The sequence below is a fragment of the Bufo bufo genome, chromosome 5 (genome assembly GCF_905171765.1).
Source record: "Bufo bufo chromosome 5, aBufBuf1.1, whole genome shotgun sequence".
Lineage (NCBI taxonomy): Eukaryota > Metazoa > Chordata > Amphibia > Anura > Bufonidae > Bufo > Bufo bufo.
Window position 1 is genome coordinate 369,271,264 of NC_053393.1, and position 24,191 is coordinate 369,295,454.

General features: G+C 43.8%; 1 protein-coding gene across 1 annotated transcript in view; it reads right to left on the reverse strand.

Annotated features, from left to right (window-relative positions):
• Window positions 1–24,191, reverse strand: part of SLC22A23 (solute carrier family 22 member 23) — a 124,834-nt gene that overhangs the window by 54,020 nt on the left and 46,623 nt on the right. Inside the window, 1 exon segment of the mRNA XM_040431989.1 lies at window positions 11,462–11,616. Within this exon segment, the coding sequence (XP_040287923.1) occupies window positions 11,462–11,616 (155 nt within the window).

Below are 24,191 nucleotides of genomic sequence, written 5' to 3' on the forward strand. Positions count from 1 at the left end.
TGGACAAAAAAAAACATTGCATACAACGGTTTATGTCCAGCCGGAACCTGCTATTTATGCTGGAAAGCAGCCGGACCTCATTACAGTTAATTGGGATCCTGTGGTTAACTACACAATCCTGAAATGCCAGATTCACCAAAATTCGGCAGACTGTTCTCTGCCAGAACAGCCATCCAGATCTGGATCTACAGATGTGAATTGGGCCTAAGGCTGAGTTCACATCAGCGTTCCGCCTTTCCGTTCCGTTCTCCTGCTTCTGAGCGGAAACTTAACGGGACCCCATTATAGTCTATAGGGGCCTTAGGCTCCGTTTTGGCTCACTTATGTGCCAAATCCATCCTTTCCGTTCTCCTGCTCCTATAACGAAGCAGGAGAACAGAAAGGCTGAACGCTAATGTGAACTCAGCCTTAACGGTACACACTCAGATTGGGTCACCATCACCAGTGGGTAACCACAGGGGTCAGTATTGGTCCCTATTGTCTTCAATATATTTATTAATGATCTTGTAGAGGGTTTGCCCAGTAAAATATAAATTTTGCAGGGTAATAATTTTACAACTTCTAGTTATTACATTTCTGGAGAAGGGTCACTTGATCCAGGGAGTTGTTCTGAGTGCCCAATTGAAGTCGATAAGGAATTTTTCTCTAAAAAAAAAATTAAAAAGAAATTTGGCTTCTACCTGGAATTTTTTGCCTTCCTCTGGATCAACTTTCCAGGATATTAGGCTGAAGTGGATGTATGTATGTCCTTTTTCAGCTTTACCAACTATAGGAGATGCACACCTTAACCATCCATATGCTATCAAAACTTCCAAACTGTTCTCGATTTCTGACCCATTCTTCAAACAAACAAAAAAATATTATATTCGTGCTTAATCTTCAGAATTTGAATTACAGTTATCTGCGGGTTGCATACTCACAAGTGCTTAAAGTTTACACACTCTATAAAACACGTCTTCTCTGCTGTGCTCTGACTTCGTATGTACTTCTCCATCCAATCTATTAAAATAGCAGCAGGCAGGGACATTGCTATCTCAGGAAATTTTCATAGCAGCAAGAAAAGTAATTCCTTCCAGCATAACCTAATAAGAACTATCTCCGCTCTATAGGTCTCTTGAAAATATGCTGCGATTGCAATAGATGAATAAATTATACATTTCTTCTAGCCACTATTAAAGGGGTTTTAAAATTGACAGAGCATAAGTGGCATAAAATAAAGAAAAACCTTACTTACCTTTTAAAGAGTATCTAACCTTTTAATAAACTTTGTATTAATCAATACTACAGTGTGTGTGCACATGAGGAATAACATTGTATAAAGCATATCTAGCATTTTTTTTTTACAGGCTTTCCCCTCTGTATGCTAGATCTTTAGTTTGCCGTTCTCACTTATCTGGTGGCTGCAGGCTAGCTGTCATCTACTGCACACAGAATGTTTAGGAGAATCTGCTTCTCTCACTCACTCAGAAGCAGGCCCAGGAACATGGAGGACATTACAGAGAAGTACTGACTTGTATGGTTGTGAATAAAGCACTTGGGCTGAGATGAAACTTCCTACTTTGCTGCAGCAGTCTCTTTGGTGTCTCCGGTAGAGTCAGTGTCTCACTCAGCTCCTACTTACTCCTCCCCTCTCCATAAACTTGTATTAAAATGTGTAATCTAATCCTTCAGTGAGCTGGACCGCCCTGGACAGTTTCAAGAGTAATTTGAAAGAAAAACATTTAGCAAGTGGGGGGAGGGGGCAATGTAGGTAAACAGCTGATAACAGGAGACCTAGGCAAGGTGTGTTTCTACTGATCCCCAAGGTATTCTGGTGAGTGTGTGGTTAAGTGTGAAAACACTAGTGTGACTCTAGACCAGCGCTTCTCAACCTGGAGGTCGATCGGCCCTTTCCGGGGGGGGGTCGCCTGAGGCTTCCTATTGTGGGTCGCCCGCACAACGACAGCGGCCCCTTATCCTCACGCACAGGAAGTGATGTCCTATCACTGCCTGTGCTTGAAGGAGCCCGACGTCTGGACGGGTAAGTCGGGCCGCCTGTCTGCTGAGGTCCGAGTTTTTTCATTAATGACACCGCCGCTGAGCACCACTGCCACCAATGATTTAATTGAGCCTGGCTAATCGCACCGCATGAGCACTTCTGATTTATTTTTTTGGGGGACCCTGAGCACCATTGATTTATTTGGGGGTACCCTGAGCACCGCTGATTTATTTATTTGGGGGAGACCTGAAGCCCCGCTGATTTATTTATTCGGGGGACCCTGAGCACCATTGATTTATTTATTTGGGGGAGACCTGAAGCCCCGCTGATTTATTTATTTGGGGTACCCTGAGCACCATTGATTTATTTATTTGGGGGGGGGGGGGGGGGACATGAAGCACCGCTGATTTATTTATTTGGGGGACCCTGAGCACCATTGATTTATTTATTTGGGGGAGACCTGAAGCGCCGCTGATTTATTTATTTGGGGGACCCTGAGCACAATTGATTTATTTATTTGGGGGGGGGGACCTGAAGCACCGCTGATTTATTTATTTGGGGGACCCTGAGCACCATTGATTTATTTATTTGGGGGAGACCTGAAGCCCCGCTGATTTATTTATTTGGGGGACCCTGAGCACCATTGATTTAGCGATGTAGCAATAAAAATATATCCTGCATATCAGATATTTACATTACAATTCATAACAGTAGCAAAATGAGTTATGAAGTAGCAAGGAAAAAAATGTAATGGTTGGGGGTCACCACAACATGAGGAACTGTATTAAGGGGTCACGGCTTTAGAAAGGTTGAGAACCACTGCTCTAGACCCTCACACTGCAATCTGAATTATCAATTGTCTAAGATATTTAACAACAAAAAAAAACAAAAACCATTTGGCTGGACCGGATTACAACGCAGATGTGAACCCGGCCTAAATGCACTGAGGATGTATACAAAGTTCTCCATGCATATAGCTCATTCTAAAGAGTATTAGCATGTTACAAGACTAAGCATAGGGATATGTTAAGTCCTCTTGATCCAGGGTGATTTACAAAACCCTACAGTAAGCATTACGAGCTGTAAACAACTGCGAGATATAAAGAAATTCCAAGCGTTTTCTCTATGGAGGCAAGTGTACGTGAGTCCTTTACAAGAGGTTACTTTCACACAGTGAAATCATAAGCCTGTCTGTTTAATTGTCCATGAATTACTACTGAAAACATGCCCTGGTCAACCAATTAGATCAAAACTACAAGAAATTGGTTTAATAAGTAACCAGAAAAGTTATTTCCTTGTGTGACTACACCAACTTCAGGAGTCTTGAGACTACAGGAATGTGAGCAACATGTTGTAGTGAAAACTTATACAAGTCTCAGCTTCCACAAGCTATACACAGAAGATGAGTAACCGGGGCTTAAAAAAAGGCCTGTGAGTAACTGATCCCTGTGGCCTGGCCTTGAGATACTGGCAGAGAATAGGGAATCAGTACTTTGTGTGGTGCTCACAGAAGCCTTGGTATTCTAAGTATATGGGTGCCATCAATATATTGGCCCCTCAGGATAAAATAATTTCAACTTAGTCTTTCCTGGTCAGTCGTGGGTTCAAACTAGGGTGGCCACTGGCTTCACCCCAGAAAACCTGGACCTCACCGTCCACTCCCCGAAACCGATAAACCAGGTCCGCCTCTGTGAACACATTGCGCATCTTATTTTGGGGTGCCATTTTGGGGCTTTAAAACCAATTACTAGTTTTCCATAGAGTTATGGACTCTGGCTACAATGGTTTCAACTTAAAATGGTCACCCCAGAACCAATTAATTAAGGGACCGCTGTAGATTGTTAGGCAGCAAGGTGCACTACAATTAACCATATGACTGGGACAGTTAAGACCTATAAATTTTGTTCAGTTATAGTATTTAGCAGCCACCTTGCCTCATAATTGGTGGGTGCATCAGTGGCTGTTCACTGGTAGTTTGCAGCGGTAGGACCTCTGATATAGCATGGTGGCTTGTCTATACTCATATCCATAAGCCTCCATTTGCCAGACAGATGCCAGAAGAGTGTCTTTTCAGCCTTCCACAGAGCTTGCACTCCGAATAATTTTTTTCCATCCAACTGCGCTTTTCCATGTGGAGGCATCACGCAAAAAAAGTGCAATATACTTGCTTTACATGAAAGCCTATGAAGAACATATCCCTCTGAATTCCTATACAGTGGCATACATTCAAGCCTTTGATCTGAGTTTTACATTTGGATATTCTCTCAGTGTATAACCACTACAGAAGGGTTAGACATGATGTGAACAGAGCCTTAAAACCAGCAGCTTACCTATACATGATAAAAGGGAACAGTATACACCATTTATCAAACTGGTAAAAAGTAGAACTGGCTTAGTTGCCCATAGCAACCAGATTCCACCTTTAATTTTTTACAGCTCCTTTGGAAAATGAAAGGTGGAATGTGATTGGTTGCTATAAGCAACTAAGCCAGTTCTACTTGATACCAGTGTTCCTTTTTGTTTCGTTTTTTTACTCATCCTATACCCCTCAAGACCAAAACATGTTCTCCTCTAGGCCTAACCAAAGTCTTTGGATGTATAAAGTGACCAGAATGTCATTCACTTACTGAACAGAACTTACTGGCCAGGGACATCGATTAGAGAAGCAGAAAACAAGCATCAAGGGAGGAAAAAAAACTTCCTGTGGTGATTTAATGACCATGGAAGCCATACTTCTGTGCACAGTGGGAAAAGGCAATGAAATCAGAGTCTGCAACCAGTGAGAAGGAAGGCTTTTGGTCATCTTTTAGGCCTAGGCTTTTACATTGATTTCTGTGGGTCTGTGGTTAAGCGTTTTGCATGCAAATAAGATAAAACACTTCTACTATGAGGCGCTAGCATCAGACATCGGTGGAAACATCAAAGTAAAAAAAATAATAATTCAATATTCACAACGTTAAATGTTATCTGGAGAAAATAGGAGGGACCCCAGACATGGAGGGGTACACATGGCAATACTTGCATTGCCTTTAATGCAGAGTTTGTCACTGGGCTAGGAGGTTTTCTGCTCTGTGATTGTAAGGTTATTTTAAGCTCTGGTTTTGGAGGGAAAAATTTTCTCGCTTTTGGTCAGGGTCACTGGGCAAAAGTTTTATTCTGCCCAGTGATGCCCTTAATTGGTCAATTGTACAGCCTATTGTGTCCCAGGGTTCCGGGTAAGGTTACCCGGACCCTGGTAACAAAGGTCTAATTGGTGGAGGGGCTTGGGAAGCGGGCTATAATTGTCCGAGCTCCACAGACCGATTCACCTTTTGCCTGCATCTGCCCGTGGAGCCGGATCTCTTGTGCCCCCTCCCTCCCACCCCTATTTGTTTGATATGGCCATTGGCTTTGTAAAGGGTGGTTTAAGGATAGTTATCTCGTGATGGGATGGACCCAGATGTATATTTATGGTTTTATTGAGTCTTAAAGGGAGTCTGTCACCTACCTGACCGTTTTCAAAAAGGTGACATTGTTCAGTGGGGCACAAAGACATGACACAGATGTTACCCGTGTTTAGTTCTTCTGATGCTTCAAATCGCCCAAAAAGTTGTTTTTATCATATGCTAATAAGCCGTCGCAAGTGCCCAGGGGCGGAGAGTTTTCTGAAAGTGCCCAAGTTCCTCCGCCTCACTCGCGCCTAACTCCGCCCTTCAGTAAGCTCAGGCCAGCCCTGTGGCTCTGTGACATCATATTTCCCTATAGGCTGTTCGCGCATCACTGCCGGGCCCGGGCATGCGCACTGTTCTGCCCACTGTGGTCAGAGGCACAGAGATATGCAGTGCCCATGCGCCAATTTCACGCCAGTTACTGGTGCTTGCGCACTCCATATCCCTGTCCCTCTGACCACAGTGCTCGGGCCCGGCAGTGATGCGCGAACAGCCTATAGGGAAATATGATGTCACAGAGCCACAGGTCTGGCCTGAGCTTACTGAGGGGCGGAGTTAGGCGCGAGTGAGGCGGAGGAATATCGTATATCGCCCACCCCTACTGGAGTGTCATAAGCTCTGTACCAGATTTATGCTCAAATTTTGTCTGTGCACCAAAACGGTCTAGTCTAAGCTTACACCACATATAAGTTGTCATGGTTTTACTCCACAAGGAGCACAAGGCCACATTTAGGTCATGCCCCCTTCCTGGAAAAGCCACACCAAATAGTCAGATGAGGTGTGTAAAACTGTTAGTAAATGTGATGTAAAGCAATCGCCAGTTTTTTGGAGTAGATTGCACCAGAAAAATAGCATATTTTCCTCAGCAAATCTGCCCCAATATCTTTTTACAGCACGGATCCTGTCACCTTACATGACAAGGCACACTTGACTAATAAAGCAGCACAGGAAGCAGTCACATAGAGAGCCTCAAGTACACAACAATTGCACTGGTAATGGTATTTCCAGCGTTCTATGTGCAAACACAGAAAATGTCACTTCCCCAGTATTCTCCCTGGGAAACGTGGACTATACGTGTTACTTTTTTCCTTTACACTGATAGCTTCCTTGTTCAGGAAGGACGCGTGCTATGTAAATCTGTTACGAGACACAGCAAAAACCACTGGTCAAAAATAACATTTTATGGAAACCTTAAAAAAACAAAAAAAAAACTGTACGCTAGAAATTAATAAAAGACTAAGGAAATGTTCTGCTTTTGTCATCTAGACTATTAAAAGGTCTCAAATAACAAGGTCTTGGAAGGCTATTCCACGATTTCAAAATCTACAGTATCTCTCTCTTTCGCTTATATTATAAAAATGAGTTTGTCTGTTCTTTATGAGCGACCAAACAATGGATTTTTTGCGACTGTCGTGTCGCAGTGCGACACCATAGCGTATCATTATAAAAATTGTTGTGCGACAATGGTACAACAAAATGTCGCGCGACACATGTCATGTGGCCCTAGCCTTAAAGGGGCAGCTGCTGTTGAGGTCACTGTTAAAGGGCCGGGCACTGTGGAGGTCACTGTTAAAAGGGCATTCACTGTGGATGTTACAGTTAAGGGGCAGGCTGCTGTGGAGGTCACTGTTAAGGCAGCAGGGTATTGTGACGTCACTGTTAAAGGGTTTCTATCACTTCGTATCACATAATTAGCGATCTGCTAGTGTCTGCTCTGGCCAACCATCCTAATATAAATAGCTTTTGGGGCAGCCGTTTTGCTAAAAAAAAGAACTTATATCGATATGCTAATGAGCCTCTAGGTGCTATGGGGGCGTCATTAGCACCTAGAGACTCCGTCTACCTTCATAAACAGCCGCCGCCCAGCGCGTCCCTCCAGCCCGCCCATGTCCTCCGGAATGCAATCCTCCGTGTGACGCGGCGGACGAATTCTCGCGCATGCGCCGTGCGCGGCTGTATTCGGCGCATGCGCAGTGAATGTCTGACCGCTTCCCTGCTCAGACATCTCCACTGCGCCTGTTCCTTGGAGCACTATGACGTCATCGGCGCAGTGGAGATGTCTGAGCAGGGAAGCGGTCAGACATTCACTGCGCATGCGCCGAATACAGCCGCTGAGTCAGACGGAGGATCGCATTCCGGAGGACATGGGCGGGCTGGAGGGACGCGCTGGGCGGCGGCTGTTTATGAAGGTAGACGGAGCCTCTAGGTGCTAATGACGCCCACATAGCACCTAGAGGCTCATTAGCATATTTATAAAAGTTCTTTTTTTTAGCAAAACGGCTGCCCCAAAAGCTATTATATTAGGATGGTTGGCCAGAGCAGACACTAGCAGATCGCTAGTGTCTGACAGCTAATTATGTGATACGAAGTGATAGAAACCCTTTAAGGGAGCGGGGTACTGTGGCAGTCACTGTTAAAGGGACGGGTGCTGTGGAGGTCTCTGTTCAGGGGGCAGGGAAGAGTGGAGGTCACAGATAAGGGGACGGTCCCCTATGGAGGTCAGTGTTAAGGGGTGGGGTGCTGTATAGGTCACTGTTAAGGGGGCGGGCCCCTGAGGAGGTCAATGTCAAGGGAGTCGGGTGCTGTGAAACTCACTGTTAAAGGGGCGGGCTGCTGTGGAGGTCCCATTTTAAGGAGCCGGGGCACTGTGGGGGGGGGGGGGGGGGGGCAGTGTTAAGAGGTGATGGCTGTGGAGTTCACTGTTAAGTGGGCGGGGTACTGTCTATATCTTTTAACGACACACAAACATTAAATGAAATAAATGACATATACCCATGTGAAGCCGGGTCCTTCTGCTAGTATACTATACATTTAAACACAGGCTTAAAGGGGTTTTCCAGTGTCTGGATATTGATGACCAATCATTAGAACAGAGCTTTATGCTTCTGGCTCGTCCACCGTGTTCTGCTGGCACAGACAGCTGATTTGCGGAGGAATAGAGTTTTAAATGCCCAACAATCTCATCTTGATGATCTATCCTGATAATAAGTAGACACTGGAAAACCCCTTTAAGGCAACCCTCCAATTAGCAACAAAGGGGGTCATTTACTATTCTGAAATATGCCTAAATTAGGCGTATTTCAGGCGCAGATGGCGGCGCAATGGTTAGTTGCGCCGCTATCTGCAACATTTCCCTGCTCACGCCAGGTCTAAAATTGTGGGCGCGTCGTGGGAAGGAAGGGCCGGCAGGCTGTCTTACATTTCAAACTGGCGCTGGATGCACCGAAATTAGAGAGAGGCCTACGCCTCTTCATAACCTTAGCGGAACCACTGCTGGCGCAAAACGCCGGTTTTAATCAATGTGAACCAAAATTTTAAGATAAAACTTGGAGTGCCTTCTTTTTAGGGTCCTGTTGGAGATCCACCGATTCCCCCCTCTACATCCATCCACAATGGCCGCCAGCTTTTCAGACTACATATGCACACTAAAGTGACCTACCGAATGACAGTGTGCATAGGATAGTCTGACAGCTGGCAGCCATTGACGGGATTGGGAATCAGCAAATCCCTAGGACAAATAGTAAGAGAAGGGCACCAGGTACTTTAATATATACCCCATGTAAGATTAAAATTGTATAGAGAACTAGAGGGTCACTTTAATGAGTATATGTAAGAATATGGGGAGAATTACAAACCCCTATACAGTAAAACTGCTTTAAAATGATCTTTAAACATATCGTCAACTACACTTCATTGTCAAGTAAAATGCTAACCTCTCCAATAATGCAGTACTTTTATCCACTAAGTCTCCTGTTTGTGGTCTTGTAAATTTCCAGACTACCTTGCAGTTCCGTGCCGGGCACAAGTGCTGGATTATTGGATGTCGGCCTAAAACTTTTCCGCTGTTGAGAAATTAAGGAAATGTGTGGTTTCCCCGAGCAGTTTAATACATGTCAAAGATGTCTGCTGGTAACATCTCCTCCATAAAGCCACATTCATTACAGAACAGGTTCCTGCAGTTAAATTCAGAACAAAAACTGTTTCCTCTATTAATCTTAAAGGGTTTGTCCAGAGCAAGTTACTGAGCTGTCCCCATTCACTTCAATTTGAGCAACGCTTCACTTATCAGCTCTGTCCACTACACAACGGGAATGGATCAAAATTCTGGACAATCCCTTTAAATCCTCTTTTGTATAATATTAAGAGTAAATAAAAGAACAAATATTTTAGACACTATTCCTAAATAACTCCAATAGAACACACAAAAACATGCATTATACTCCATACTAACAGTAAGGCTGGGTATACACACACCGATGTCTGACCAATAAGACTGATCACAGGTCCGTTCAGAGCCTTCTCTTCATTGTCGCCATCACAGCGGTGAGCAGGTGTAATTACAAGAATCTGGCCCATTCACTTCTGTGGGACAGCTCTGTTGTATACACTTGAATAGGAACGAGCCGTCCCATAGAAGTGCATGGGACGGCTTGTAATTACATCTGCTCACCACTGCAATGTCGACGGCAAGCAGGTGAACAATGAAGACAAGGCTGCGCTCGCATGGCGCAGCCTTCTCTTCAACCTGCTGAGGACAGGTCCGCAATATTAAAATCCTGGAAAACCCCTTTAAGATAGCTTTTATGCGGCGAAGAAAAGGAATTCCTTTTTCTAGATCAGGAATCAGCAACCCTCTGCACTCCAGCTGCTGCGAAACTACAACTCCCATCATGCACACGTATTCATCTGCTTTTGTAACTCCCATAGACGTGAAAGGAGGATTGATCTAGATTGGACGTCTATATACATGACGTCCCCTCTGTAGCCATCTTAGCTTTTAGACCAAATATTGCAAATCTAGATATATCCAAGTTTACCATAGGTATGTTAATTCAATCCTGCTATAATCACAACCAAAGTGCCATAATATTTATGTCTGAATGAAGTATACCTGAATATCATTCATCTGTTTGAATAAACTAGATCTACCTTTGCAATCGAAGAAAGGCGTGCAGCGGTTTTCTCTTTGTGCAGAGGGAACGAACATTCGTAGTAATAATCATTCTTTAACCTGTTTAGTTACCATCAGCCCATTTGAAGGCTCTTTAAAATTTCAGATGCCATTTACACACCATAATCATTGTGGCTGACAACATTTTTAGGAAAAAAAGACAATGCAGCAGCACTCTGCAAACACAAAGTACAATAATGCTATAATTATACAAGACATTCTGGTGCTAATGCTACGCTTATTTAGCAAATTTGTACAAAATCATAATTGTACCTTGGAACCGAATTCGGTAAAAATAAATTTTTTCAAAATTAATTTATGAAGTTATTGAGCAAAGTCTCGCAATACTTCGCAAAGCAATAACTTTGGCTCATCAGAGCCAATACATTCTAATACTGTACGGAGCTCCAGCTGCGTACAGTATTAGAACTAAGTTTAATGCGAATCGATTCGCTCATCCCTACTTACAATACTAGTGATAAATAGGGCCCTCCATGTGTACGTCTTCTAGCCTCCCTCCCACAGACTAGGCCAAGTCTAAGTAAAGCCCCTACCTCCACATTCTCACATACTACCGCCATCATAATATATACTGAATTCTCAGATGGGAAAAAGCACAGCAGATACAAGCAAATTCTGAACTAATTGGCTATAACAATCACTTCACCACCATGAGGTATGAGCCATCTTAATTTCATTTTCCATTAGACCTACACAAGGAGAAGCTGGAACCCAGATAGGATATTCGCAAGGGACAACGCCGAAGTGTCTCCACGCCATTGAAATATATGTACATAATTTAACATTTTATTAAACTGGGATAACAGATTCCAGATATAACCTGGAAACAACAATCATAATGTATTAGCACAGCAAAATCCATCAGCCACCAATTAGTGACAATCATCCTAGAACACATGAAAACATCATGATCATTAGTGATAGAAACATATATAAAGCATATACACGTAAATACCCAAGTAAAAATTGAGTATTTGTCACCAGGATGAACATGTGGAATGCTCTTCAGCTCTCATCATAGAAACCAAATTATAAATATAGAAAAATGAGAAATACATAAAGGACATAGGGGAAGATACTCACTCAGTGCATATAAACAGAGGAATATCCCGGCAAGACAGAATCCTTCAAAAAACCTGAGCGTGCTGAACATGGTCACATTAACTGAAAGTGCCACAGAAAGTCCAAAAATCAGATTGAAGATTACAGAAAACAGCAGCACAAGACGACGGCCGATCCTAAGAAAACGAGAGGGAAATAAATACGTTTATAAAAGATCATACACCCAATGCAAGACCTGCACATAAAAGGGTTATAAAGCAAAAACCAGCTGCAGCAATGTGAGATCTACCTTACAGAATGTCTACATACAACTGTATCTAGTCTCTGTCCCTCTCTTCATTCCTACTGGAAAAAGGGTAATCCACATCTGTGCCCAGTATACCTAGTTCTGCCACAGCTGCAGAATACGGCTATTCTGAAGGGTGTGCTGATAGCTCATAAAAAAATGGCAACGAGTAAGAATACTGCTTTCCTCATATGCGGCTTTCAGGCTATCCATTCTTTTAGCTACACAGTAAGGGAAGAAAGGATCACAGCACTCCAATATCGACGAAAACTATTTCCTTTCATTCATTACGGTGTCAACCTTGGATCAAGGTCTGCATTGCGGGAACTTTATTTTTTATTTTTTGCTATGACTGTTTGGTTCGGCTTTCTTCTATTTTCACTTTTTATGGGATGCCGTCTGGAGATTGGCCTCCTCATCTGCATGGATGTGCTTCTGTTGTCCCATTAGGATCAGGGGTGAGCTCATGAAGCCCATAAACCCACAGGTTGGGAGCTACAGTCAACTATTTTCCAATACAGTAGATGGTTTTGAGCCAAACAGAGTGCTAAAAGAAAAAAAGCCTATCTAACATATCATACAGATTTTACCAGGGTGTAAAAGGTTGTCCAGGTATAGCTTCCTACCCAAATCGGACATTAGGCATGGAGAGGCGATGGTGCCAAGGCAACAGTATCACACCCAACAGCCATTGTGAAAGCCATTGTGGACCCATCTAATTTATGGGACCAATGTACAATTCTCGCTAGGCATCTGACGGCTGCCTCACCACCCAGTGTGCAGTTGCAGCTTTCCAAGATCAATGTCAAATCTGGTGGGAGATACACCTGGACAACCCCTTAACTATGGTCTGGAGGTAATACCATGGCTTAGTAATTTTGTGACAACTTTTTTCTATTGAGCATAATTATAATGTTACTTGAATGCAGTGAGCAACGTAGGCAATGGAAGTTGGTAATCTGGTTGCCATGGATACACCAGGGACACAGCCTTCCAGGACATACCCGCCATGATGTCAATGCAATTCACGGTTATGTAGCTTCCCAGGTCCTAGCCTCTGCACAGATTTTTACATTTCTCTTAATTTACATTAATTGAGGAAACTACAATGATCCAGAATTACTAATGTGTGCGCCAAAATCGGTCTAAAAAGTGATGCAAATGACACATCTACTTTTTTTTAGCTTTTTTTTTTTTTTACATTCTTGACATTGGGGTGGAGCTTAGCGGAAATGGGTCAGAGATTGGCAGGTAAGGAAGTGGCTGGCCATTTTACTCCTTTTCAGAAAAAGGTGTCTATCCCTGAACCAGCTTTATCATCCAGGCTGCACCATTGTGATAAATCTGGCGCAGGTCTAGACAGCCTGCCTGCCTAAGCCATCTTTAGGATTAGTAAATCTCATCCAATTTCTCTTCTATATACTACTCTTGTCAACATTATAGACAACAACTGGCGATCAGTGGACATGAAGACCTCTATCCTTCATCCTGCTAGTCTGCATTTAAAGAACTGAAAAATGTATAGTACAGAGATACTTTATTTTTATAATTTTTTTTACTTTACTTTATTGTTTAACACACAGCTTTACTGATTAAAACATTTTCAACCTTTTTACTAAACCCTTTAAATCAGATTTTATTTATTCAAATTAGGCTGCACCAGGCCGACTGTTGGTGACACCATTTTCAACTGTTTCGCATTCTCTGGACATGGTCATAGCTGATAACTGTGGTGGAGCAAGGAGCCATTGGTTCCGTGCCCCACCATTCCCTTGTATAGGCATCATGCCATTACAAGCATATGAAGTTAGCAGGATGTACCCTGGTGAGCAAAGGTGATGAGGAGTAATTCCAGCTGGAAGGAGGTCTCCACAACCGATGGTAACCACCCTGGAGAGCTGAGGGGGCAGCAGAGCACTGGCCAAGACAACCAACTTAGTTAAGGCACAAAAAGGGGCATTATTACTGTGGGGGTGTTATTACTATATGGGGCTCAAAGGGGGCAACATTACTGCTGTGGGGGGCACTAAAAGGGGCACAATGAAAAGGCTTGGCCCATTAGTGAAGCACAAAGGATGGCACTTGTGGGCTGCATTCGTATTTTCGTTTTGCTGTTCAGTCACAGATACATAAAGACGTAAATGATAGCAGTGCATGATCATTCACATGACAGACACCAACAGCACCTGACGGGCACCACCAACTATAGCTGGGTTTGTAGAGTTTCCATAATTGCGTCAGTCATTGTAAAAGGAAAAAATTGCCTTACTTGTTTTATACGCAGACAGGGGCGGACCGGACATAGACCCCACAGGGAAATTTCCTGGGTACAAAAGGATCTGATGCTCATAGCATTAATTAATGTAGGAGAATTAGGTACTTATTAGCCTGTCCCTCCTGCACTGTGGTATTTGGTCCTGCTGAGGAGGTATTTTGTGCAGCACTGTGATATTTCAGGCCCTGCTATTGGCCCAAATATCTTTCATTATTTATAATGGCTCGTTTTGTCTGGGGAGCAATCATTAGGAGAAATAAAATGACCGCCATCCTATTAGTACACACAAAACCAGTCCTAATCACACAACAGGACAAGTTACCGAAGAACACTGAGGTAAACAGCTGCCTCATCCTACTCTCTGCTCTGCTTGTCAGGGATTATGATCCTGAATACAGCTGATATGATCTTCAGCTGAATCTCTGTAGGAATGGAGTTCATTAATAGACATGAGGTACAGAGGAGGAGGGTGGGGGGGATGTGGCTAATGAGCATCAGCACTTGTATGCGGTCTCCATTACCACAGTCTGTCCTGTCCATCCTCTCAGTACTTCATGTCTCCTCATGAACTTCATTCCTACATAGATTCAGCTAAAGTTCTTATCAGCTGTACAATCCCTGGCAAGCAGAGCAGAGAGGAGGATTATTTGACTCAGTGTTGTGAAGAGACTTGTCCTCCTGTGTCATTAGGACTGGTTTTGTGTGTACTAATAGTACTGCACCATTTTATTTCCCATGATTATTGCTGGAGTGTGCTGGAAAAGCACCCTGATTGTGCAGACATCAGAAGAAACCTCATGAACCCTCTGCACCAGATCCTTCAATGTCATAAAACAGCATAATGGTCATAGTGGCAGGCTATAGAATCTGTAAGATGCCCTAATGATGGACACATCAGAGGGTGGGAGAACAAGTTTCTAATTACGCCTTGCTGTCTATGAGCCCTTTTCATCATACAGCCTTGTCTTCGGTGGTTTAAAAGGGTTTTCTAAGATTTTAATACTGATGATCTATCCTCTGGATAGGTCATCAGTATCTGATCTGTGGGTCCGACACCTGGGACCAATGCCAATCAGCTGTTTGAGAAGGCATCGGCGTTCCTGTGAGCACAACGGCCTTCTCCGTGCCTACCAAGCACAGCATTGTACAGTGTATAGAGGCTGTAGGCCCCATTCTCTTCTATGGGGCTAAGCTGCGCCCAGGCCACGTGAGCAATGAACATGTCAACATTTGCCTAGGAAAAGCAGTGAAATGTCAGCAGCGCTTGCAGTAGTTCTCGAACAGCTGATCGATGAGGGTCCTGGGTGTCAGACCCCCACCAATCAGATGCTGATGACCGATCCAGATAGATCAGTTGTAAAGTCCTGGAAATTCCCTTAGCTGTCTGAGACAATCTCTCTAGAAGGAACCATTTATTGGAAGCTATTGCACAACTTATTCTTACCATCAGTACAAAGATCATTTACCTAACTTTGCATAGGATTAAGCAAATCCTAAAGAAACTACAACATGTAGTCAAATTAACTGCAGAAGTTTCTGAATATTCAGTCCAGTTCTAGTAAACCTCGTGAGAGGCTTCTGAAAATAGCATGCTATAATGTACGTAGCGGGACTTCAGCCATGCCACTGAACAAGTCTTAACCGCCTTCATTATCTTCATCTGGGCTCCTACACAATTACAACGTTCGATGTTATAATTTTAAAGGAAACGATCGGTTCCTTGGTAAAGAGCCTACAATCATTCTGTTCAGTGACATTCCTTTATGTGTTATTAAATGTGACCATTCCTTTAAGCACTCTTTGCTAAGGAAACCTGTTTATTTGCATTTTTTTTTTTTACTTCAAATGGTCTCTTATGTTCTGGTTAAGTCCTGTGATTTTCCGGTTGCCTAGTAACCATAAGCATACTGTACATGCGTACTAAGGAAGAACTGCAGTCTTTCTCCTCTTCATCTCTGGACAGCAAGGCGCTGGGAAACTATTTGATGTTAAGATTATGAAGGGCATCTTCAAGGTCAGACGGGGCAGGTACTATGACCCCAATGAAGATGTGGTGCAGTCTTTCCAAACAGCCATTTCCTAATCTTTGCAGATCTTATGAAAATATCGCAGACAAAAGAACCAAACAATATGCAAGGGGACATGGTGGCCACAAAGCTTCTTCTGCAGCAGCCCCAGGCACACAGCAATCTAGGTCACAGCGTGAATTACAACACTATCCGGTTCGCTTTGTGAAGTTATATGATTCATTACAGATAAACCTCAAATTACAATCTTGAATGACAATAAATGAAATTAGAATAAACTATTTATATTTCTACTAACTTTCAAGCGTGACCAAAAACTATGATCTTCCATGAATCAAAATTTCACTGTTAAAGTGCAACTCCACTTTTGGGCAACTTCAATATCACTGGGTTGCAAATTCAAGGAATTCTCAGAAGTGCATGGGTAAACTGAAAAAGACTCAGCCCGGGAAACCAGCCCGGGAAACACAGTCCATGTGTCGGTCTCATCTCCTGGGCCAAACGCAGCCGCCCAGACCCAAACTGACTGTATCATGGTCATTTATCATATAGTCAGTTTGGGTCAAGGGAGCCGTGGTCTGCCCGAGAGATGCGGACGACAAATGGAACGGGTTTCCTGGGCCGATCACGGAGGTTTGCATGAGGGATACTGGTGGATGGTAAAATTTAGGGACCAATGCCAGGCATCTGCTGCCAAGGCAAATAAAGTAAGGAGATTCATAAAAAAGCATAGATGCTTATGACAAGAACATAGTTTTGCCTCCATACAAATCACAAGTCAGACGTCATGTGGAATATTGGCTATTTTAGGCACCAGCGTATAAGAAGATATAGTTGAACTGGAAAGGTTGCAGTTGAGGGAAACCAAGGTAATTAAGGGAATGGGTGGATTGCAGTACTAAGGCTGAGTTCACATCATAATTTATTTTTCCATCCTTCTGATCCATCAGAAGAACAGAAAAACAAAGACAAAACGGATCCTGTAAAAAAACTGAACCTGAGCATCAGTTATGCACATTTGGCATCCGTTCTAGTTCAGTCAGAGATCCGTTATTTGAGACTGAAAAAAAAGTTCACACTTCAGATATTTGGTCCGTTATTTCCAGTTATCGTGAGCCCAAACTAGGTGTGGCTGACCAAATAACTGAAGTGTGAACTTCTCATGGAAATGGCTAAAACAGATGCCAAATGTGCATAAACTGATGCTCAGGATCCGTTTATATTACAGGATCCCTTCTTTTCTGTATTTGTCTGAGGGATCAGAAGAACGGGAAAATAAATGGCGATATGAACCCGGCCTAAGATAGGTTGTCAGACTTGAGTTTGTTAAGTTTGGGGGGAAAAAAAGACGGCTTAGGGTCAATCTAATTACAATGTAGAAATACATGACTAGACAGTACAGAGATCCTTTTGGTGACCTTTTTATACCTAGACCTGTAACCATGGCAAGAAGGCATCCTCTACTTCTAGAGTAAAGAAGGTTTCATCGTCTACACAGACAGGGATTCTTTATTGTGAGACAATGGAACTATCTGCCAGAGGAGGTGGTGATGGACGATTCATTGAACAATTTTGAAGAATGGCCTCAATGCCTTTCTTAAAATGTAGAACCTATTGCAGGCTATGGGTACTAGACTTCTAAAGATGGGACGATTAACCAGAGCTTAATTCTGATTGGCATATTCGGAATTGGGGAACTTGGCGTCTACCTCTTAAGGGTTTTTGCCTTCCTCTGGATCAACACTATAGATTATAGGTTGGACTTGATGGGCCTTTGTCTTTTTCCAACCTTACCAAGTATGTAACTATATTGTGCAGACTTAAAGTCCTGATAGTCCATAATATAACACTGTGCAATAATTTCTCAGTGCTGATTGAAGTATATAATACCTAGTTTAAAGTGGAAAACATAAGTGGAGCTTCGCCTAAAAGGGGTTATCCGTGAAAAAAAAAAAAAATTCTTGAAACTAGCCCTGCATGCTACAATAAGAAAGGTTCAAATAAATTTCACTACCTTTTTCACTCTGTTGAGCGGCACCACGTGACCACTTTTCACTACCACCTAATAACTCCTACATCACATGACACTCCCCTAACTGCAGGTACCATCTCCTATGTATATGTGGTCATCAATAACAATAGGTACATGGCCTGGGTCCCCCTGTAGGTTTAAAGTGCATGTGTGGGAACTTCAATTCACGCATGTATAGTTCTAATATACTGCATCTGTTTGAAGACCTTTTGTGATGAGCTCTTTCGTGTTGTGGGTGGAATTATTGGTGTGGTGGTCAGGGCTACAACTTGAGTGATGTAGAGTAAGAAAGGTGGAGCAGAGGTATACTGGGAGGAAGGAAACTACACTGGAGGGCAGAGAAACTTGTTTCTGATGAAATGTCTTGAGCTGAAACCCCGCCCCAGACCAGAAGTAGCCGAAGGAACAATAGAGGCGGGTGGCTGGTGGCCAAGGGGAATAAAGTATTGAAAGAAAAGCTTAATAGGTAAATAGCTTTATTATATCCATGTACATGACTATTCCACAACATAAGCTCCGTGATGACCATGATTAAACAAACAAGCTGTTCATAAGAGGAGTCCTACATTTTCTTTTACTTTTTAATGGACTCTAAATATTGAAGATATGGGACCCCTTTAAAGAGGACCTGTCACCACAAAACCCAGTGCAATTTGCAGGCAGCATGTTATAGAGAAGGAGGAGACCGACATAGTTTTGTGGGATAAAATTCTGTAAAACTTCTGGGCCAAAACGGGGCGATCAGAATTAGTTTTGTCTTGTGTTGCCTCAGCTTCTGTCGAACTCTTGGAATTAGTCTTATGGGTGGAAAGGCGTAAAGAAGATCGTTTGGCCAAGGTAGGGAGAATGCATCTATGCCAGTTGGAGAATCTTCTGGATTTAGAGAGAAAAAGAGATGACATTTTCGGTTTTGCCTGTTTGCAAACAAGTCTACTAGAGGACTGCCCCAGAGGTGGACTATCTGCTTGAACACCGTTTGATTTAAACACCATTCTCCCTGATCTAGACTATTTCTGCTTAAAAAAAATCAGCTTTTTTGTTTTCTGAACCTCTCAAATGTACCGCTTTTATGAAGGAGACTGAGGAAATGATTATGGAAAAGATTCTTTCTGCCAGAGACATAAGATCCTTTGACCTTGTTCCGCCTTGTCTGTTCAAATAAGACACTACCGTGGTGTTGTCTGAAAAGATCTTCACAATTTTTCCTTTTAATTTTAGAAGGAAGGCTATTAGTCTCTATTCACACGTCCGCAACGTGTTTTGCGGATCCACGGAGCCGCAAAACACGGAAAAGAGTATTACACTCACCGGTAATCCGGTTTCCTGGAAGTCTCCATGACACCAAGTCCTGAGATTGACTTCCTTCTGATTGGACAGGAAAAACACAGAGAGGTTAAAACCCCCACCCCCTCCTCACATCACCAGTGTATTTTAACGAAGAACCCCAGGATGAAAGGATAATAGCTAATAGCAGAAAAAAGGGTGGGATATATGTGGTGTCATGGACACTTCCAGGAAACCGGATTACCGGTGAGTGTAATACTCTTTTCCCCAGTCGTCTCCATGACACCAAGTCCTGAGACAATATCAAAGATACAATTAGGGGGGGGGGACGACGACTGCCGACAGGACCTTACGTCCAAATCTTAGGTCATCATTAGCAGCTACATCTAGTCTGTAGTGTTTAGTGAAAGTATGAACTCTTTTCCATGTTGCTGCCCTGCAAATCTGTTGTAAGGAGGCTGAGGCTTTTTCCGCCCAGGAGGCAGCCATGCCTCTCGTAGAATGTGCTTTTAGGCTGGGTTCAGACCTGAGCGTCTTTGATATGCGCGTTTAACGCGCGTTTTTGACGCGCATTTTTGCCTCGCGTTTTTTGCAATAGTAAACGCGCGTTTGACGCGTGTTTGTGTGATTGACTGCAATGTCCTATGGCCACAAACGCGCGTCAAAACGCCCCAAAGAAGCTCAAGTACTTGTTTGAGCGTAGGGCGTTTTACAGCGCGTTTTTCAGCGCTGTAAAACGCTCAAGTGAGAACCAGGGCCATAGGGAAGCATTGGTTTTCATGTGTTGAGCGTTTTACAGCGCGTTTGAACGCGCTGTAAAACGCTCAAGTGTGAACCCAGCCTTAGGGAAGCAGGGACGTCTTTTCCCTGAGCTTTATATGCTTCGGAGATTGCCATCTTAATCCATCTGGAGATGGAACTTTTTGCCGCTTTCTTCCCTTTGTTAGGACCTGAAAATTGGACAAACAGATTTTTGTCTATTCTCCAAAGACTGGTAGCTTCCAGGTACTTTAAGACCGCTCTCCGGACATCTAATGTGTGGTAAGTGATTTCCTGATCGTTTTTTGGATTGTCACAGAACGAGGGGAGAACAATGTCCTGAGACCTATTGAAGGTCGAGACTACCTTGGGGAGGAAAGTCGGATCTAATTTGAAAATTAATTTGTCCTCAAATATTGCAAGGAATGGTTCTTGGATGGACAAGGCCTGCAGTTCACAGACCCTTCTGGCTGAGGTTATTGCCACCAGAAAAATCGTTTTAATGGTAAGCCATCTGATGTGAATAGAGTCCAGAGGTTCGAATGGATCGGAGGTTAGACCCCCTAGTACCGTATTAAGGTTCCATGGTGGTACCATGTTTCTAATCGTAGGTCTGATCCTATCTGCTGCCTTAAGGAATCTGGATATCCAGGGATGTTCCGTTAGCTTGGTATTATACAGTGCTCCTAAAGCCGATACCTGGACCCTAAGGGTATTGGGGGATAGACCTAAATCTAGCCCTTCTTGAAGAAAATCCGGGATTAGTGATATGTTGGCTTTAAACTGGTTGAAGGAGGTTCCAGACCAATCAGCAAATTTCTTCCATATTTTTTTGTACTTGTCGTTGGTACTCTGTTTCCTACTAAGGAGTAAGGTGTTCACTACTTTTTTTGATAAACCAAAGTTTAATAAGTTGGATTCTTCAGAATCCAGGCTGTTAACTTTAGTATTTTCAGGTCTGGGTGAGTAATGGGCCCCTGACTTAGAAGGTCCGGCCTCTGAGGTAGAAGGAGAGGAGCTTCCACGCTGAGGGCTTTCAAGAGGGAGAACCAACTTCTCTTGGGCCAGAAGGGGGTTATCAGGATTAGTGTACAATTTTCTTTTAGGAACTTCTGTAACACTCTGGGGATAAGCGGAAACGGGGGGAAGGCGTAGACTAAGTTTGTTGTCCAACTCTGGTTGAAGGCGTCTACTGCCCGAGGATGATCCCTGGGGTTGAGGGAGAAGAACTGGTTTAGCTGATGATTTCTCCTGGATGCAAACAGGTCTATCGTCGGCCTGCCCCATTTCTTTGTGATTAAGTGGAAGGCTTCTGGAGCTAACATCCATTCCCCTGGGTCTAGTCTGTGCCGGCTTAGGTAATCGGCCTGAATGTTTAAAACTCCCTTCAGATGAACCGCTGAAAGAGATTGAATGTTGCCTTCTGCCCAGGAAAAGATTTTGTTTGCCAGGTTCTGTAGCAGGCGATGCCTTGTGCCTCCCTGGTGTTGGATAAAGGCCACGGCTGTAGCGTTGTCCGAGTAGACTAGGATGTGACGACCCTCTGCCAGCTGACTCGTGTGTTTCAGTACTTCCCACACTGCCCTCAGCTCCTTGAAATTTGAGGATTGGTGACTCACGTAATTCCCCCATGTTCCCTGGTAGGAGTTCCCCTGGACGACCGCTCCCCACCCGTGGAGGCTGGCATCTGTTGTGATGACTAGAGGGAGATCTTGTGCCCAGAAAATCCCCCGTTTGGATGGGATCAAATCCGATTTTCCCCAATTGATGAGCCAACCTAGGCTCTGTAGATGATCCAGGACTAACCCGAGATGGATTCCCATGGTCTCTATGTTGTCTGCCACTACCAGTAGGTCGTCCAGATAGGGGATCACACAAATTGCCTTTTCTCTCAAGGTTGTCAAGGCTTCCGCCATTATTTTGGTAAAAACCCTTGGGGCAGAAGAGATCCCGAAGGGGAGACACCTGAACTGGAAATGCTGAATGTTTCCCTCCAATTCTATCGCGAACCTTAGGAATTCCCTTGACGACCTGTGAATTGGGACATGATAATAGGCGTCGCTTAAATCTATTGTGGCCATCACTGCATCCTTTTTTAAGAGCTTCACTGCTGACTTCGGGGTCTCCATTTTGAATTTTTGATATCTTACGTATTTGTTTAGATGTTTCAGATTTATAATTACCCTGGATTTCCCGTTTGGTTTCTTTATAATGAAGAGGCGGGAATAGAATCCCAGTCCTGTCTGATTTTTTGGGACGGGCTCTATGGCGGACAAGGTTAATAGGTTTTTTATGTCGTTTTTTAAGGTCACAGTTTGAGATGGGGGAAGGGTAGTGATCACATATTTCTGTGGAGGGGAAGAGAGAAGATCTATCAGATAACCCTCTTGTATAATACTTAAAATCCACCGGCTGTTTGTTACGTGCTCCCAAGATCTTAGAAAGGAGCTGAGTCTTCCCCCCACTGGTATGGCGTCATTGTTTGCTGTTGGATGAGGAGGCTTCAGCCCGATTTGGGTTGAAGAGGAAACTTCTCCCCCTGCCTCCCTTCGCATAGCTCCACCTCCCAGTCTTCCCTTTATCTTTTTTATTCTCGGGCTGAAAAAAATCGGTCACGAAAGGGCTGCCTTTTTTGTTTATATCTTTCCTCTGGAAAACCCCTTTTTTTTATTTGTCGCGTTGTCTAGGATTTTATCTAAATCTTCTCCGAAAACGTACTGACCGTGGAAGGGGAGTGCGATTAATTTATTTTTAGATGTGATATCTCCTGACCACGCTTTAAGCCATAGTGCCCTTCTCGCTGTATTTGAGAGAACAGCTGTACGGGCGGATAGTTTAACTGATTCAGCTGCTGCGTCTGCTAGAAAGGAGGTTGCCATCTTTAATAGAGGCAAGCTCTCTAGAATTTGATCCCGTGGTGTCTTATTGACCAGATGTATCTCCAGCTGGTCTAGCCAAAGGTTTAGTGTTCTGGCCACACATGTAGAGGCAACGCCTGGTTTGAGAAGGGCCGCTGTAGTCTCCCAGGTCTTTCGCAAGAGACTCTCCGCTTTCCTGTCTAGCGCATCTTTCAATTGTGCTGAGTCTTCAAACGGTAGGGCCGTATGTTTTGCTACCTTGGCCACTGGCGAGTCTACTTTTGGAATGGTCTCCCAATCCGTACAGTCCTCTTGGCTAAAGGGGTAGCGCCTCTTAATTCCCCTTGGGATAAAGGATCCTTTATCCGGTTTTTCCCATTCTGACCGAATTAATTTTTGGACACTATCAGGGACTGGAAAAACAGCCTTCTTCCTTTCACCTAGACCCCCAAAAATTTCTTGCTGGGTAGACTTAGGAGCTTTAGGCATCTCCATCTGAATGGTGGCCCTGATGGCCCTGATAAGTTCATCAATATCTTCAGGATTGAACAGGAAGCGCTTATATTCACCCTCTTCGTCTGAAGATACCGGGTGTTTTTGGACAGATTCGGAGGCTGAGACCGCCAGCCCCTCAGAGTCGGAATCCAGGATAAGTGATTTAACACTACGGGAGTCCTGAGTGGGGGGAACTTTGGGGGGGAGTAGGTTCTCTGGTAGTTAAGGCTAGCTGAACCTCTTCTTTTACCACTTTTCTAATGTCTTCAATTAAACTAGAAGACTCGGCCTTGATGACATTGGCGGTATATTCTTTACACAGGGGCTTGGATCCAGTGTTAGACAATCTTTTGCAGCAAATACCACATTTTCTAGTTTTTTTAGCTGCAGAAGCCGAATCCTTTTCTCCCTGAAATGGTAAGGGAGGAAAGGATGAGCAGACTGAACCCACCATACAAAGCATGTACCTGAGAACAGGTTACTCACTGTCCCAGGGTTTGATGCAGGCTCGGTTCCAGAGCCCGGCGTGAGGGGGGTGCTCATTCTGACTCCCGACCGCTTCAGAGATGCTTCACCGATGCTTCACCAAATGTGAGCGCCGCGCTATGCAGGGCGCAGTTACACAGGTCCTGAGCGTTTTTATAGCGTCTCCATGTGCTTCTCATGCTGCAGGACCTGTGGCGCATGTTGATGACGTCAGCGCGCTTAGCTCCGCCCCCGGCGTCTGACGTCATT